The 19,956-nt window shown below is 35.5% G+C and overlaps 1 protein-coding gene across 6 annotated transcripts in view; it reads right to left on the reverse strand.

Annotated features, from left to right (window-relative positions):
- Positions 1 to 19,956, reverse strand: part of LOC138693036 (gastrula zinc finger protein XlCGF26.1-like) — a 101,199-nt gene that overhangs the window by 74,561 nt on the left and 6,682 nt on the right. For 2 of the 6 annotated variants that reach the window (XM_069816561.1, XM_069816569.1), the window contains exons 1-3: positions 9,928 to 10,134; positions 9,463 to 9,560; positions 4,849 to 4,986 (exon numbers count right to left, since the gene is read on the reverse strand). In XM_069816561.1, the coding sequence (XP_069672662.1) occupies positions 4,849 to 4,986; positions 9,463 to 9,555 (231 nt within the window). In that variant the 5' untranslated portion in view covers positions 9,556 to 9,560; positions 9,928 to 10,134. Of the gene's footprint in view, positions 1 to 4,848; positions 4,987 to 9,462; positions 9,561 to 9,927; positions 10,135 to 13,343; positions 13,799 to 19,956 lie in introns of those variants that run through there. The other 4 variants (XM_069816563.1, XM_069816559.1, XM_069816562.1 and 1 more) reach the window with 4 other exon arrangements.

Raw genomic sequence — 19,956 nt, forward strand, 5'->3', positions numbered from 1 at the left:
TTTTACAAGTCCTGTTCACAGAATGTAGGGACGACTATTTTATTCTTATGCTAATTATTAAACTTTCCTGTAAAACTGAAACGTATTGTTTATAACATTTATTATTAGCAGGGAAAGGATTTATATGTAAATACATATTTACTTATAAAGCTAATATAATTTATATTTTGCATTATCTTTATGTTTCACAATGTGTAGGGTTGAAAAATCCTACTTTTATTTTCCATATTTTTCCATATTTTAGAGTTTAGTACATATTTTCGTTAATTTCCATATATTTTCCATATTTCATATAAAACAGTCCATATTATATTAGGTTTAACAATAAAACAAAACAAAATTCCATTAACTTTTAAAAATACATTTCAACAATAGAGATTTAAACACATGTTCAGTAATCCCTTTAACATCAGAGTTATTTGAAAATTAGCAGTCCTATCAACAATGGGAAAGTAAGTTACAAAACTGTATTAATTTAATTTAAAATTTTTAACAGACTTCAGTTGTGCAGCTCAACAGTTAAATGCCAGTCAGAGTACACATAGGTTCAGTTTTGTAAATCATACTATAAAGACGGTAAATATGCCAAAAGTACGTCATTCAGTCAATTTAAAATCAAAACTAACAAGTTACATTTCAGAATTTAAAGAAGATGGTTTATCAACTGACAATAAAATATTATTTTGTAATTTGTGTCAGTGTGCAGTATCATCTACACAAAAGTTCCTGGTGCAACAACACATTACAACTAGTAAACATCAGGCCAACAAACAACTAAATTCCAAGCAGAGACAATTGTTTTTAACACAACCAACAACATCGAATGTAAGATCTGAGTTTAACATCGACCTGTGCCGTTCTCTCATCTCTGCTGATATTCCTCTCTACAAACTAAAGAATAAGGTCTTCAGGGAATTCCTTGAAAAATATACTCAACATACAATCCCGGATGAGTCAACACTTAGGAAGACGTATGCTCCATCCATCTACGATGAGACAATACAGAAGATAAGAGATGAAATTAAAGATAGTTCAATTTGGGTTTCCATTGATGAGACTCCCGACAAAGAAGGTAGACTTGTTGGTAATGTAGTTATCGGTTTGTTAAGTGAACAATATTCTGAACGAATTCTTTTACATTGTGATGTTCTAGAAAAGTGCAATAACAAAACTATAGTTAAACTGTTCAACGAAGCTATGGGTATCCTGTGGCCAAAGGGTATTATGTACGATAATGTGTTATTCTTTATTAGCGATGCTGCCCCTTATATGGTCAAAGCTGGACAAGCATTATCTGTTGTATATCCTAAATTGACTCATTTTACTTGTGTGGCGCATGCATTTCATCGTGTGGCAGAAGTGGTCAGAGACAATTTCCCTAAAGTAGATTTGTTGATTTCATCAGTGAAAAAAGTATTTCTCAAAGCTCCCAGTAGAGTTAACGTGTTGAAAGAAATGTACCCTGAAATTCCATTGCCACCAAAGCCAATTTTAACTAGATGGGGTACATGGCTAGAAGCAGTTGAATATTATGCCGAACATATAGACTCTATTAACAATGTTCTCCTTGCATTGGACTCTGAAGATGCAGTCTCAATTGATACTGCGAAAACAGTTACCTGTGACATAAGTGTGAAGAATGACTTAGCTCACATTCAGCATACATTTTCATGCATCATAAAAACGCTCAAAAGTCTCCAAAATAGGCACCTTTCACTATCTGAAAGTTTTGAAATTATAAATAGTACTGTGGAACAACTGAATCGTGGTAGAGGTAAAGTTGCAGATGCAGTAAGAGCTAAGGTGGACACTGTACTTTCAAAAAACCCTGGATATGAAGAACTACAAAAGGTTGTTGCTGTGATGAGTGGTGAATCAACAGTGAAGATTAACTTGGACTTATCCCCAGCAGACATTGTGAAATTGAATTATGTACCAGTTACTTCTTGTGACGTCGAACGCTCTTTTAGTCAGTATAAATCTATCCTCAGAGACAATAGAAGAAGATTCACTTTTCAGCACTTGAAAGAAATGTTTGTAACCTATTGTTATGGTAACAGACAATAAAAATTGTGTTTTGTTGAAACTACATTGGAAGATAAGGTACGTCCATTATATTTTTTGTTTAGTTTGATTAAAATGTACCAATATTTAACGTACATAGTCATTTTTTTTATAATTTTAAGTCCATATTTAATTCCATATTTTGGTAAAAATCCATATTTAATTCCATATTTTGGTAAAAATAACTACATATATATTTACATATTTCATATATTTTTAGTCCATATAAATCCGTTCCCTGATTATTAGCTTATTTATATGTACTATATTTAATACAATTTAATTAAAAGATGCTGTACTCCTATTCTGCTCCTTCAACCTTCCGACAGATGGCTTGAATGTACTGGAATGCTATTCGAATTTAAAATTTTGATTGCTGGTTGCCGACATGGAGGGTTTGAACTCCAAAGTAACTGGCAGCAGTGTTTCCAACTGTACGGAAATTCCATCAGTTCCATCAAAATTGACGGAATTTCAATGTAGCGGAAGGGAAAAGAATGCCTTTGACTGGTGACGGATTTTCTGGCGGAAATTACGATTTACATCGTCTTTTGACTTTTTTAACTGTTGTCATTTTCATTTTTAATTATTTAATTTTTGAGGGAACGTAGACCAACATAAACTGCAGAACTAGAGGCATATAATGTGGATAAATTATCATTATTTTAATCAAGATTGGTAAGAAAGTTGCGTTAATATTTGCTTTCATTTCTATATAGATATATTAAGTGGGTCATTTTTTTTTTAATTTTAACGGATTCTGACGGATTTCCAGGTGTTAGACTGACAGGGATACAATTTATGTGTTGGGAACACTAGTTCAGTATGAACTTCATACTGTCCCACTAGTGAGTAGATCAACCAAATTTTAACAACTTTTTTAAAGTAAATTTCCCATATTGTAGCACACTCTCATTTTCAGCCACGAGCCGCCACTGACAGATACCCAGGGCGTTGGATAGGCCATGGTGTACCGTTTCCTTGGTCAGCTACATTTTCTGATTTGGTTCCATTGTAATATTGTTTGTGAGGATGGTTTAAATTCATTGTTTATAGTATGGGAATAAATACCAGAGAGGAGTTGGCACAATATATCTGCCTAGCAGCCGAGGAGATTTCTGATCTACAACGGAAGATAGCGAATGCAGCATGTGCAGTTCACACTCGGGCAACTGCGTGTATTGCTGCAGAAGGTGGAGGCTTTCAAAACCGGCTTTAATACAGATTCCTCAGGTGAATAATAACGAGAATGTTCTGCAATGATTTCATAATACACCAAGTACCAATTTCGTAGATAATTTATATGCTTAAACCTTAAAATCTTCCATGTTTATGATTAATATTCAAGAGGGTGTAGGTCACTCAATTTTAAAAGTATGACATTTAACTAAAAATTTTCTCGGGCTTCCAGCCAGGTCATAAGTTGGTGATCCACCGACGTTTCGAGGATGTTCATCTTCCACATCTTCAGGGTTAAATGATATCTAAGGGTACCCAGCTCCTAATTTATAGTGCCAGAGGAAGCAGTCAGCTGAGGAGCTGTGCGCTGATTGGCTCTTATTAGTGCGGACCGCGGCGAGAACGCGGCCGACGTGTCGTCTTGCTCTGTGCTGTTCGGCTGGTTGACCGCGGGTCTCATGATGGGCTCGGCGGACGAGTTCTTATGTGTCCTCCGCTGATGATGACCCGTTGTCTGGGCGTTGATAAATTTAATAGCCGGTGCCCATGCCGCGGTTAGTTGGAGACCCAAGTCCCGATTCAGGTTACCGCGTTCTGCCGCTATGGTCAGGGTTTCCTTTACTCTTCTATCCCAGTAGCCCGAACACTTCGCCAGGACCTCGGTTTCATTAAAATTAGCCTTATGGCTTTTTTCAATACAATGTTCAGCCAATCCGGATTTTTCGGGCTGCATTAATCTGATGCTTCTTTGATGTTCCGAAAGACGCGTAGTTATTGTGCGTCCCGTCTGTCCAATGTAAGCAGCCTCACATTCACAAGGAATGCGGTAGATCCCTGGTACTCTGAGGCCTAGATAGTTCTTTACTGATTTCACCTTACTCCTAATTTTCGGCGGAGGTTTGTGGATTGTTTTTATTCCATGCTTGTGGAGCAGTCTGCTTATCTTTCCCGACAACTTCCCTGTGAATGGCAGACAGGCTATGGCTGGTTTTTCCGCTTCTAGTGAGTCCGTGATGGGCTGCTGCTGCTGCTTCTTCTTGTGTCTTGCTCTATTCAAAGAGGTCGTGATGTCTTTACAAAGCAAGACGACACGTCAGCCGCGTTCACGCTGCGGTCCGCACTAATAAGAGCCAATCAGCGCACAGCTCCTCGGCTGACTCCTCCCTCTGGCACTATAAATTAAGGAGCTGGGTACCCTTAGTTATCATTTAACCCTGAAGATGAGCAAGATGAACATCCTCGAAATGTCGGTGGATCACCAACTTATGACATGGCTGGAAGCCCGAGAAAATTTTGAGTTATCACGTCGCCAGGAAAGCTTTAGTAGTATGACATTTGTTTATATGAATCCTTTTTTATAAGAATGATGTCGAAAAGACATCCTGGAGTATTGCGCGGTGTTCGTGAATCACCCTGTAGTGTATGTAGTTTAAATTTATGGTAAGCTGAATAAAGAATGACATAATTTTACACAGAAGATATTAATGACTTTTTAATATGCTGAAATCTGTGGGGGCTTATTGATATAGTAAGTGTCTGTAAGAAAAAGAATACAAAACTAACATTGAAAGAAGAACAGACGGACATCCTATGAGATCCACATACCTCAGCCTTACACATTGTCGTAACAAAATCAGTTGGCACTGCAGTTTCCTCAACTTTAATATCTGATGTGACATCATAGCTGTGGTCCACAATTTCCGTCTTTATTCCAGCCACGTGGTGATTCAATAAATTCCCTTCCTGCAGGAGACAGAGACATAATGGATATGTAAAATATGACAGCATGTATAGATGTGATTCCAAGTGCTATATGCTACAGTCTGGTCCTCATACCGGGGGTTGATTGATAATTAAGACGCATGCGAAATACAATATAAATAATGATAGTCAAAGAAGATCAAGACATTAACAGCTACATACGATGGAAAATGGAAATGTTTACTTCTAGTCTTGAGGAATATATCGTAATTACGTGTATGGATTAACTTATTGCTGATAAATAACTGAAGGGTTAAGAAAAAATCACTGTAGCTTACTTTGTACATATTTTCTCTGAATCGAAATATCTCAAGATACATTTATTATAACACATACCAACTGAAACAAGAGAAAAGTGGTGTTACTGACACTGGGAACCTAATTGTTCCAGTTCAATGTGAGTTACAGAATAATTCAGTTCTAAGTCATCCCTGACGAAGTCTTTAACGACTCTCATTAAGACGTGATCAACACATGGAGATGTTTCAACGGCAATTCTACAAATAGCCAGTAAGACTTCCTCTCCTGATGTGATGAGAAGACAGGAATCACCAAGTATGAGCCTATCAGAATCCAATAGTGCATTAGGATAGTTATTGCCTAGCAGGGGCGATTTCTCAGGGCATGCTATGCTTGCTGCGCAAGACCAATATTTTCGTAGAATGTGTATTTCTCAAAATGGGATTACGTACATTAAAATTTATTTTGATTTTTGGAATACTGTATAGGCGTAATACCATCCGCAGATTGCACACCGCAAGTATCGCAACGCTTGCTCGTTTCTCGGAGCTACAGGAAAGACGTAGAAATAGCGAGAATATGATGCGCGCGCAAGTGCCTTCCTCCTTGGTCCGTCTTAGGCGCACATGCTTCTGTTATGTGTTGTTTGAAGCTCTGGTCCGAGAGCTACACCAACGACTATTTAACGTTACACAGAGCAGTATTAACAGCGGGAATATGCTGTTATTTGCGAGTGCAATGTAATTGTATGAGCGGAATGGATGTGTTAGCTGCTGCATGTACTATTAATTCTTAAACATTAATTTGAAGTATTGCAATGATTCCGGAATTGTGTGTTATTGAAACCTTCTTATTAAATCCATTTTCCAGAAGGACTATTCAACAGAATACAGAAATTATAGAGAATATGTGCGCTCGTCCAGTGCAGCTCAATACAACAATATGCATTGGTTGGCAGGGTCAAAACAAACTAAATAAACTGTTTTGTTGGCCATGTTTGTTATATCATATCGAACTTCTACATCTGATAAGCGAATATGATCCATGACTGATAATGATTTCATAATTATAAAATAAATTATTTATGTGGGTCATTATTTTTATTAATTATGAATTATTATATCTTCCCATCTTCCTCTATGAATAAAAGAGCAAGCCTAACTTTCGTGACTAGCATTCGCTCCTGTCCTAGTTTAGTACTTGTGGAAATGATTTACTAGGGAGGATCGGAAAGTAATGCACAACAATTTCTTTACAGTATACTATTTTGGTTAGGACGTTCAAAGTTGGCAGATAGTTTGAATCTTGCGCTACAGACAGCAATGACTGAATTAGGTGTCACCCTGGCGGAACGAGCGGTAACTAATGAGTAAAGATGGAACGTGTGTTAGCATCGTCTACTTGTGAAAACCAGCGGAATGCAGTCCGTTTTTTCTGAACAAAACAAAAAAGTCCGAGTGAAATCCACAGGGAAATGTTGGAGGTGTATGGTGATGATTGTCTGGATCATAGCAACATCTCCAGGTGGTGCAGGTTCGAAGAGGGCCGAGTAAATCTTACCGACGAAGTACGTTCCGACCGATCAGTGACAGGGCAACACCAGCCAATGTCAGAATCATTGAGGCGGCAGTCACCCACCCTACAGCCCAGACCTCGCACCATCTGAGTTTCACCTCTTCGGACCAGTGAAAAGATTCCCAGGAGGCCAACGCTTTAGTTTGAATGAAGAAGTGAAATCAGTCGTGCGCAGGTGGTTATACACCCAGAAAACGGAGTTTCATAAACGAGGTATACTGAATTTGGTGTCACGATAGGGGAAATGTATCGAGAGACTTGGTTCCTGTGTTGAAAAATGGGTAAAACCTGTAGCCTTTCTTCTGAATTATTTCGTTTTGCTTACCAGTACGTTGCCATAAAAAATTGTTGTGCATTACTATTCAAGTCTCCCTCGTAATTCCCAAGTTGGAATATTACATTGCAGTATAACTCACTGTAAAGTATGCGATGGTCAGCCTTCCCTCGCTGAATATCAAATTGAAATACTGTGTTCTTTGGTAAAGGTTTCTGACTTGTCTTTCAGTTCCATCACGTTCTATTTCCCTTTCGAGAATTGTGGATTGCGATTATTGTCGTCGAATATTAAAAATTATTTTATTTTCTCCTACTTAATAATATTTTCTTGCAGGGTTTTTAGGCCCAGAAGAAACATCTAACGCAGTATTAGCCACGAATTAAGTGCAATTGGCTACAGCGTCAATAAAACTACATGCATTTAATTAAAGAGAACCAAACTGCAATTAAGCTTACTCTAATATCCTGTACTACACACATTTCACATCAGTGAACTTGGATTCCACATCTAAAGTTCCTGTTTATTATCCTCCTACACTCACAGAAAATATTTCGTTGTTTTTCATCATGATCCTCTATGTATGTACCATCCGGTACAAATGTCATTGCTGGTATAAAGTTTACGAACCATATATCCACAGTGACATGATACACTATGCAGGAAATATCAGTTGCCTTCGAACGCAATCATTTGTCGAGTAAGTTATTTTACGACGCCTTATCAACATCTCAGGTTATTTAGAGTCAGAATGAGATGAACGTGATAATGCCGGTGAAATGAATCCGGGATCCAAAACCGAAAGTTACCCAGCATTTGCTCATATTGGGTTGAGGCAAAACTCCGGAAAAAACCTCAACCAGGTAACTTGCCCCGACCGGGAATCGAACCCGGGCCACCTGGTTTCGCGGCCAACCGTTACTCCACAGGTGTGGACTTCATTTTCGATGTTTCATGATGTAGAAAGTATCGGATATCGAATGTTGACACAGATGGTACTTACAGCTACTATCTGCTAATACATATACATTGATGTAAATACTATAGAAGAGCTATGTCGCTTAGCAGCAATCATATGTCCTCAGTAATATGTATGTCTGTGTGTATTTATAAAGATGAATATATCCATATATGCACTTTTATAAATATGAAACACATTTATCTGACTACGTTCTTTTTCCTCACAGGAGTCGAAAATTGGAGATCAGTATCAGTCTTGGAGTCTTGGGCCGCAATGTGTCCTGTATCATAAACGATTACATCCTCCCATAAAAATTTCGTTGTAATAATGGTGAATATATTTTAATGTAAAAGATCACAAACATGTAGGACTATATCAATATAGCACCAATGTTTCACAAAAATCAATGATAACATGATAGGTTCCTTTTTAATGCAAGAAAGAACAAATAATGGAAAATTTTATAAAAATTCCTTTACCACCTATTATATTTAAATTATTATGATTATTTTTATTCACGGAAAATTTCTCGAATAGTTGTTCAGTTTTGCAATTTTCACAATTATTTGAAGTCCACTTTATTTTATTTTGGATTTTTTTCCCTTCAATTATCCGTTCCCATGAAGTCGAATGCTTGCGAAATAGAGTATAGGCGTCATAACATTTATGTCTCGCAAACACACTAATATGGTAATGCATACCAATTGCTCTTCAATAATAGAAGCAGAACGCTAATACATACACTATCAAACAGCATATTATACTTTAATACTGCTACTCTTCCAATGGGAAATAATTGGCTGCATTTGTATAAACATCTATTTATATTGCTTGTACATCACACACCTGACCAGCAAGTGGAAAGGTATAATGGATCTGAATCATCTGCTAATCTGAATTAATTAATAGAAATTACAATATTAAATTATCTTGCATAGAGAAATTATTCAAAAACGTGACTCGTTCCACTTATTTTTCTTACGATAGTGCTACTACGGAGGTAAGATATCTAACCTACCACATGCATTTCAGAGATACCATGCAAGAGCTACTCAGTTGTATTACAATTCAGCTTCTTGATCTTACATACTATATTCATTAAAAATAGAAGACATTAAAAATAAGAGAATTTATGAAGCTAATTTTGATTGAAGGTTATTTTAAAACAAAGTGTAATCCAGCGCCCATTTTCATTTCTTAAAATACTAAGAAAGAGTATGAAAGAAGCATGTAACATGTGCCATGAAGGTAAACATGACAAAAAAAGACACTATATGACATTTCTTAGACTATAGGTTCTGAAAGTCTGCTAACTATAAAGTGGGAGATATGCTCATAAAACTTCATGTAATATTCTACAATGTTAAACACGTTTCACATAGAGATTACAATCTGTGTCTCTATTTACTTCTGGTATGGGCTTCTTCTCAGCTGTATCAGTCTCATCACTCCATTGCATAGCCAAAGGGTCAAACTCAGGTTCCTGCTTGATTACATCCATCGCGACTGTAACAGACAATTAAGTGTTGACATATCTCCAGAATATAAGCTGCTGAATGTTCCGTGGCTACCATACAAGGTGCGTTTGAAAAGTTCGTGGCCTGACATATAGATGGCATTGAAAATGTGTGAACAATGCCGCTATTATTAGAGGTCATTTTACTGGTACATTAATTCAAGCAAGAAAAATCATAATAATTTTTGCGTTTTGTGTAGCTTATATGACGTGCCACATTGTATTGAGAAAGTAATTCCTATTAAGCATACGTATACGCAAACTTTCATTTTGTAATTTCTACATGTGTCATCAATTAGTGTAAGGCGTGTAAGCTATAACCTATAAATAAGACATCTCTTTTACAAATTAGCCTACCATGAAAATAAAATTAATGAATGCCTGTAACCGCACAATAAAGGGATAGATAAATAAGAGTCCAATAATAATTTCATCGAAGCCAAAAACGTAGCAATATTCACAGATACGGACTTAATATGAAAATAAATATTGAAATGAAATGAATCACAATTTTATTAGTGATAACCTCTCTCTCCCGTCAGTCTGTCACAATGGAGGATAACATTCCTGGGTATGAACAGCTTCCACTACGATCAAACGTACCGTGATCACGGAAACCAGTTGCAAATTACTGCGAAATACATTACGATAAAAAATATAGGCCTTATATTTATATATTATATAAATTAAAATGTAAATTACAGTAGAATTGGATAATTCCGATTACTATACGTACGCCGTAGGTTTGTCGAATAAAATTTTGTTCTTATATTTTCATCATGGCTTACATTTTTTACATTTTTATTCTTGGACTTTATTATACTGGTGACAGACTACCAACGCATTAGAAAGACTTTCTAACTCGTTGCAGACTAGTTACTAATCGCTAGAGACCGGCAAATCAGACAAGACTCACGCCCGTACCCGCTTGCCGTCAGGTTTGGGTTCCGGTGACGCTACAAAGCAAGTTAACTTTTGGTCTGAACACATTGAGCCCGGGTTTTATAGGTTCAGTCCAGGCGGGACCCACGAAAGCCTGCCTGTTTGCTCGTATTATAAGGCAGAGTGACTTGCATTCACGTAGCCAGTCTGCACTGGTTAAAATGAAACAGTACTAGTTTGAAACCGAAGTTCGTTGGGTATTTAGTCACTTCAAAAAATCTTTATTTTATGGTCCAACACGGCAGATATTTCTTGATTAAAGAAACACAGTTTTACGATTTATTGCGCTACAGAATTCATAAAGTAATAAGACAATATTATACATTTCATATTCCTGCAAAGTGTGTCTGACTCAACAAAATAGTAACATTTCGTAACTTGTGACTAGTTGGGAAGAGAAGAGAAGAGAAGAGAAGAGAAGAGAAGAGAAGAGAAGAGAAGAGAAGAGAGGAGAGGAGAGGAGAGGAGAGGAGAGGAGAGGAGAGGAGAGGAGAGGAGAGGAGAGGAGAGGAGAGGAGAGAAGAGAAGAGAAGAGAAGAGAAGAGAAGAGAAGAGAAGAGAAGAGAAGAGAAGAGAAGAGAAGAGAAGAGAAGGAAATATGTTGAAAAGATATTGGTAACAATTATTATGAATATCAACAACTATTATAGAAAAATATTTCATTTTAACTTTTTCCTTATCAACAATTAAAAGCCTCATGAATACCTGTAAATTGTATAAAAGTTTTTCCTTCTTCAGAATATTGATTTGCTATTTAACTTCTGATAACTGTTGGCATTTAATGGATATTATGTTGACGAGAAATAGTTTTCTTTGTCTTTATTAACGGTACGTTTCAGAAGACAACAAATTAAGTTTTCAGTAGTTTGTCTATATCTGTAGGCTTCTTGTCAGGTTTGAATGACTTGGTTCATATTTATCATGCATCTGAAAGCAGCAGTCTGGCTCAGGTCGGCGAAACCCAACAGTCCTTTCGGGTCACTAGTAGGACTGTTTGGGAGTCACGTGCAACCACACTGCCTGCCTGCTTGAGAGGGAAGGTAGCAGGCAGGCGAACGATACGAAGCGTAAGCCCGCTCACGGACGTAAACGGTCACGGGCAAGCCTGATCGACAGTTTGCCTATCTCTGCTAATCACGATTATCGACCTAATCGCGATCGGGAAGCAGCGACTAAAGACAGGAACGCGTTCCATAAGGTTCGTTCCAACAACAATCAGGAACCGTCCGTAACTATCGTGAGCATGCGCAGTACAGAAAAAGCGTTCTAACACAATCCGAACCAGTCCTGAACCGGAAACCTGTACTGCAGTCGGGCGTTCCTACAAGCTTTTGACACGGGTTCGGAACGGTCAGAAGACTCGACGTTCTGGACAGCTCGACTCCTCAGCTCCGCGCATGCGCTGATGGCTCTTCAGTTGTATCGTCGCGATTGCTCGTTTTTTCGCAATGTATTTGTCTACGATGATTGAATACATTTTTACCGTTACATAGTTATATTCTATGAATGTATGCCAATTTAACATGTTATTAAATATTTATATCTAACATTAAAAACGCGAGAAAATATTTTATCTGTTCTCATATTTCTCCAACCCTTTTAGAATGGCTATCAAAGACGATATTTATAGGCAGCTAATTGAAAATATAATTACAGAATCAAGACCAGTGATAACCAAATGCATGCTGTTTATGCAAATTCAACATTCGAAATAAGTCACACTTTTCTCTATTTCATACCATAACATTATGACCTTAGCTGTAAATGTTTCATTTGTTGCACTTACATCTATGGTAGGCGGTTCATATGTATGTATTTATTTACACTGCAAGTGGGCAAGCACCCGGTGGCAGTGGTATATACAATATTAACAATACACAATAAAATGATAACCAATACACAATAAAATTTACAATACACAATACAATTTTACAACACATATACAATTTTACACACAATACAATAATAATACACAATACAATTTAGCACAATAATAATAAAACATAAAATAAAATACCTAATTTTACAATACAACCTACATAATTATCTATAGGTCCTACATAAGTTTCAATAGTCTTTCACTTTACTCTCATCTCATTCCCTGTAGTGGCACTATGACGCATTTCACTGACACTTAGCACACATTTCACTGACACTCTGTAATACATTTCACTGACACTATAGAACACATTTCATTGACGCTATAAATTATCACTGATCGGAACTGTTTACTGCACTGTAAAACCATAACTTCACTGACTCACCTCGCTTCACTGATACAACAGTTCAAATAAGTCAAATAATTACATCCTTATGCATACTTATAAACAGAACTACATTTAAACTAAACATTTCTAGTCTAAGGCCCTCTTACACGCTAGTTTTAAATAATTTACAATTCAAACCAAGGAAGTAAACTCGTCAGCCTAGATAAATACATGTCACCTTAAAAAAAAATTAAATGTTGAATGTCACCTTAATTTTAATTTTCACTTTATATACAATTTTTTAAATTATTCTTGAATCTCCTTAAGGAAGGACAGCCCTCAAAGACCGCTGCAGGTAGGTCATTCCAATCATTTATAGTTCTATTTAAAAATGAGTATTTACCTACATCCGTTTTCTGTTTCCTACATTTGATTTTAAAATCATGATCGTTCCTACCATAGTACGTTAGCTTTTCTAACCGAGCCGTTATGTCTACCCATGCTTTCTGACCTAGATGTGCTCTATACAATGATGTTATTCTAGTTTTCCTACGTCTGTTTTCCAAAGTTTCCCATTCATATCAGTGATCACTAATCTAAACGATTAGTATTTAAATGACTCACCTTCAATTTAGCAGAAGTCGTGAACACTGAAGTAGGCTACGATATATGACTCTTCTTAATGACATCAGTCACTGTTTTAACGCATATTACAGTTAAGTCCTAATTGCACACTATCACTTTCACATCACACGTATTCCGTTTAAAATAATAAGGCCTATTTTTCATAACATCAATAATGATTATCTATTTACATAAAATCAGAGTTTTATATTACACAGCCTAAACTATAAAACTGTTCTACACATCAGGAAATAGTGTATCTTCATTGCTCGTACCAGCACGTGATAGATGTCCAATTATAGTGTGGGCTGCAATAGTTTGAGTCTCTGCAGATGTGGGTTTTGGAACTACTTTATTACTTGATTTCTTTTTTCTAATCGTGAATCATCGTTGAGGGTCAATTTTCTTCCTTGTGTCAATTTTTTTTTGTCACAGCTGGGAAACTTCTTGTGACATCTTGAACAGAATCAAACAAACGGCACTATATTTTTTAGCATTTTTCTAATTAAAATTACTTGATTAGGTTGTGTCACTTTGTCCAAAATAGAATGAAATTAATTTGAAACCTCCATTTTCATTTCCTCTACATTCACATTTTGAGATTTAAAGTTATCACCATTCCCTACATAATTTAAAATCGCATTTATTTATTTCAATTTTGCCTCGTCTTCCTCCTCAATTTGAAGACCAGGCTTAGAAACAAAATCATCATCTTCATTAACTGATTCAGTCTGTGTGTGGGAAGTTCCTTTCGTCTCTATAGTGTGGCAAACCAAGTGTATATGTTTGCACATATTCCACTTTATACCTGCATCAATACACGTACAATTATATTTGTGTATGCATGCTTTGCAATACTCACAAATCAGGGTACAAGTACAAGATGGCTCAATTAGTGTCACAGTATACATTTCATTTGCCGACGATGAAAATACATTCCATGCATCTTGAGAAGAAACTGCAACACTTTCCGCACTCATAGACAGGGACTTTTTATGGCGCTCTGTTACATTTCGGAATTTATTCGTTACTTTTCCCTTCTCGAGCACAATCAAACGGTCAAATAATTTGCGACTTATGAACCGCATTATAGCATGAATTGCTATGTCCAGTCTCTTTACCATTTTCCCTTTCAAAAACAGGTGTTTGACTATGCTATGAAGTCTTTCCAAATGCATGCTTGTGTTTATGCCGGCATTTTTTCTATAGCAATAGGCCCAAGCCTGACAGATTTTAGGTAATTATTTTTTAAATATAGTCCAAAATCTTGCGTTTCTTCATCTTCGCACATCTCATTGACCATGATAGGCAACATCATTTCGAACGCGTTTTCGTCTAATTCATTACGTAAAGCACAAAATTTTAATATAGGTGTTTTTCTTCTTCTCTTCGTTCTTTAATTTATCTAGTCGTCTTTGTCACGCTCTTTTGACATGCCAGCTGCAAAATAACCTCTTTTCGCAGTCGCTCATAACGGTTTTCCAAGAATTGAAAAAGACTTCGGCCATGTCAGTCATCAATATCTTATTGTCAATAAGTCCTACTTTCTCTTTTACAGTCCTTAGAAACACGTCTAGACCGGTTTGGTCATTTCTGTTCGAAAAGTAAAATCCACATGGGAATCCTTGTCTCATGTCATCGAGAACAAGCAGTGTTGTCATTTCATAACTGTAGGCTTTCGTTCCATGAGTGGAATCCATGCATATACAGTCGGTGCCATATTTTTTAAGTATCTCCGACTGTGCCTCTGTCATAATGCCCAGCATGAAATCCTGAGTTTTTAATTGAGGATATTCTGCCATATCCACTCCTTTGGGTTTATAGAGGATAACGCAACTTTTTTCATCGTTTCTCTTTTCTTTCTCTACCCATGACTCGACACTCAGCGCGTCATCAGAATGGCGTACAGAGTCGCTGTCTAAACAAAATTCTCTTATTACATTTCGTAAATATTTCTTTGTAACAAGGTGTTTCCTCTTGATTTCATCCTCGACAGAACTCTGTACGTCATCTAAGATACCTTCAAAAGGTGCTTTTGCGGCTAATTTTGATGCTATATTTTTCTTTCACATGAAGGTAAGGTCAAATGAACTAGTTCCATTTTATGTCCAACATGGGTTATACAATGATTAACCCGCACACTTCCATCACTAAAAAATACTGCCTTAATTCTGGCACGGCAATAAGCATTAATTTTTAGGATCCCTGTACTTTAATCTTTCTCTGTCTTTTGCCTGGAGATGAAACTTTACTTCTGTAATTTCCTGAACGGTGACATTGATAATAAACTATTTTTTTTGTCTGCATACGTACTTCCAGATCGATTTTTGACATATGAAGCTGTTTCTTGCTCTTCGACACTTTTTTTCCATTCTTTGAAATGACTAGAATTTTCGAATTCTAATTCGTTAGTTTGTAATTCTATATCATGCACTCTGGGAAGGTGATAACTGAAGTCAGTAAATTTTTTGAATGTATTTACACATATAGCACACTTCAAAGCTGTAGTTCTGGATGATTCTTGGTCCGTACCAGAGTACCCAGAATGTATATTGTTGTAGTGTCTTTTTAAGTTGAATCTTTTACTAAAAGTCTTGTCACACAGTTCACACGTGAAACAATTAAATGTGGACATCTTGACAAATAAGAACGCTAAATAAGACTATATACACACATACCCAAATATATATACATACCCACCACAATAACTACAATGAAACACGAAATGAAATGTTATAAAAATGAAACGACAAAAACATAGCACGAGACTCAAAACAAACTCAAACACAACCCGCCAGTGACAACTCCAGCAACATAGTGGGAGTAAAGCCGAAATACGCGAAGAGTACGCGAGACGCGCATGCGCATAAGCTCACCAACGTCTCCTGGATACTGACGAAAGATATGATCAACTGTTCACATCAGTGAGGTTAAGATGAAAAGTGACAGTGCAGACGAATAATAAAACTAGCGATTTAATTTAAATTTTCGCCAAAAAGAAAGGGAATGGAAATTATTTGGATATTTAAATAGTTAATTACAATTTCAACATGCAGCTTTGATTAAAAGTATAATAAATAACGCACATAAATAATTAAAAAAAACTATTTTTAGATGAGAATCCCCCAGTTCACGACATTGAATTAGCGGAATTTTTGCCTTCCATAATTTTTGTCATCTTTTTTATAGAAAATGGTCGAAATTATATTTTCTGCAATTAGAATTATCTGCGGAACGATAATAAGCATCCCATTCTTACCAAAGATGATCACAGTTATAGCATCTCTGTATTTAGTAAATAACGATTCGTGAAAGCGTTCCAACAGCGTACAGTCCAGTTTCAATCGCATAGCAGATGATCAACTAGCGCAAGCGCATGCGCATAAGATGGTACAGGAACCGTACATGAACTGATCCATGAACCGCTTGTTGGAACGAACCTATTATCACAGTCTACTATATACAGTCACGAAGCTTGGGATGATTTTTTGCAATTCTCGCTATAGTTGCTAGCCGTTTGGAGCGCTGTGTGTATTAGGAACAATAGACTGTGCCACAGCCATCGTGATCTAATACAGGCCGTAAGGCCGACCATGTAACTTGCTTAACCCGATTACGAAAGGCGGCGTTTCAACCATATAAATTAGTTGGAATGCATAAACAGTAACACACGTTTCTCTAAAATGTAGTGTAATTCCATTAATAAAATTTAAAACAATGATTGTGAGACACTTCAGATATAATTTTATTCACTTACGAGTTAAGGTGTAATATTATTTATGGTGTCAAAATTAAGTTGTTCGTATGTATAATACCTGCCTTTATTTCGATTAAATATTGCGAAATTCTTGTACTTTCATTTATGCACGATTCAATAATTTTCAATTGCACCGCCCGGATATTTAGATATGTTCAAATTATAGGTTATGTTTACTCTACCCAATGCCCCTTTCTGTCTAAATTTAATGACCTCCAACGCCTTGCCATTCATATGAAAATTATAGATTATGTTTACTATATTTAACTTATATACCTAAATTCGCAATTATACATTATAATTAAGCATAATGTCATGCATGATACCCCGGACATTACTACAATTGAATACTGAATTACTGTATTTATCTAGTACTTAAGAGACGAAGTAACACAATTGTACGTACACTAATTTCATAGGAGTGGTATGGTAAATGTTTTGTCTTAAATTAAGGAAGGTAGATGTGCTAAATTGAAATCACAATATAAATTCTTTTTTATTAAACCTCAAAATAGCTTCCATTCTAAACTTTAAATGTTGACGCGAACAGATTATGTTAAGAAGTAAAATTCTCTTTACATTACAATAACACAGGTTTGTAATTATTTCTGCAACATATTATGCAACAAGAAGTACACGAAACTTATGGACGCATTACGCTAAATAAAGCTTAGCAATGATACTAATAAAGTTATAATATTTTACTGAGCTCCATACACTGAAATAGAAAACCCGAACAAAAATTACGGCGTGGTCTAGATCGAAAGACACTGACTGTCCCGTATTTCGCATTTTTGTGAAAAGCTATGTAAACTGTGAAATGTTCGTTATCGGTTGTAATAATCTGTAAATGGCTAAAAATGCAATAATTTGAATAATAATATGGGACAAGGAGATGTTTGTAGTAGCCTACTATAAATTGTAAGAAAAATAGGTTAGTTATCCTTCTTCCGAAAGATCCAGGAAGGTGAGTTTATAGAAAATAATATATGTTTTATGAAAATAATTTATAAACCTTATGTATTTCATATTTCAATAGTGGAAGGAAGGTGTTAATTTTTTTTAAAAGAACACGATATCGAAAGTACAAGACATTTTATCGTCTGCTAGGGAAAGAGTCTGTGATGAGGCGATAGTAGCGATCCTGGTGGTGAGCAACTATCTATGTTTGCATATTTTGTAAGTATTGAGCTTCGTGACTATATACTATAGTGAGGATCACGTAAGTTCAGTTCCCAAACAGCAAATATTTCCGCCTTGTCAGTGTTGCCAACCGTTACCAGATATCACCACATGTAGTAAAATCACGATCCTATGTACTGAATGACTTCTTTACTCACCGTACTTTACCTTAATGTTGGAAGGTTATTCTAAATAGTTTCAATAATAATGAGAACTGTATTGCTATGTTCTATTCTTTTATTCCTTTACATTATTATTAGTATTAGCATTAATAGGTTACTAGACGTAAATATACAACAAAGTATAGTATATAATATTCAAGAATCAAATCTGTTCCAAGACCAATTAAATTATTGTCACTTCACTTCAAAGATTCCAGCGTACATATACTGTACTTCCTAAAGGTAGATAAATTAATAACCAATTGACTTTTGGTTGGAATTCGAATGAACTTCTGATTATCTTTTGAAATTAGTAAGGAAATGGATAATACAACTAGGCTAAAACTGAAATAATAATAAATCAACTTACAAAAATAATTTTGGTCCTTAAAAGCCATAAGTAATTTCACTTCTAGATACCTTTTTAAAGATTTCATTTGTTTGTAAATTGCTTAATAATGTTACACTTACACTTATTATTTCTGGAACTCCACGTCTGTCATTGAAAAAATGTATGATACATAACTGTGAAGTCTCTTTTTGGCTCTTGTGTCCTAAATTTAAATAAGAAAAAACAAATGATTCAAGAAATGTGAGCTGGTGAAAATTAAATACTCAATTAATAAAATAATTACTACCAAAAGAGTATTTTATTAATTCTATACAAAAGATGGATTACACAGAACAGATGGCCAGAAATCATAGATTTATACACAACATACAGCATGAAACGATCATCAAAAAATGCTTTTTGTACACAATAACATCTTTCAAACGAAGTGAAATAGCCAATAAGTTCAATAAATATTATGCTAATAAGTAATAACTATAATTAATAATTATCTACAAGCTGTAAAAGGGAATAAAATAGTATATTGTTGAAATTAGGGGGTATGGTTTATTATGTGTATTTATAATTTTAATTACTTTTTCTACATTTAATTATATTTTAATTTCTATTAGATTAGTTGGTGGTGTGGGTGTTAGTTTTATCTGTGTACGTCAGACCATTAAGAAAAAACTGAAAGAAATATTAAATCTACAATCTACTTTATATAACAATATTTAATCAAGAACTGAATATTACTATTCATTTAATAACATAAGACCCAAAACATCTCCAAGTCCAGACAATACACATGCTGATTTTCTTAAATATGTTAGCAAACAAGCAAACTCCCTACTTTTATCTTGTAATCTCAACTAAAATACAATATCTGTCTGGAGAAAATCTATCATAACATCAATTTTGAAAAGCAATTATTCAACTAATATCCTTTCGAGTTATCGACAGATACCACTTACCAGTATGATAGCCAAAATTATGGAAGAGATGATTTCATAGATTGAATTGGTTCCTGGAATCTAGTAACTAAATTTCATCTTATTGAGTTGACTTTAGAAAATTACATTCAACAAATGGACAGATTTTAAATTTTAGTCAAGATATTAAAGATATTTTAAACAGAAAACAAAACACCTTAGCAATTTTAATTTATTTTCAAGGATCATA

Source organism: Periplaneta americana, chromosome 17, assembly GCF_040183065.1.
Source record: "Periplaneta americana isolate PAMFEO1 chromosome 17, P.americana_PAMFEO1_priV1, whole genome shotgun sequence".
NCBI classification, from domain to species: Eukaryota; Metazoa; Arthropoda; class Insecta; order Blattodea; family Blattidae; genus Periplaneta; species Periplaneta americana.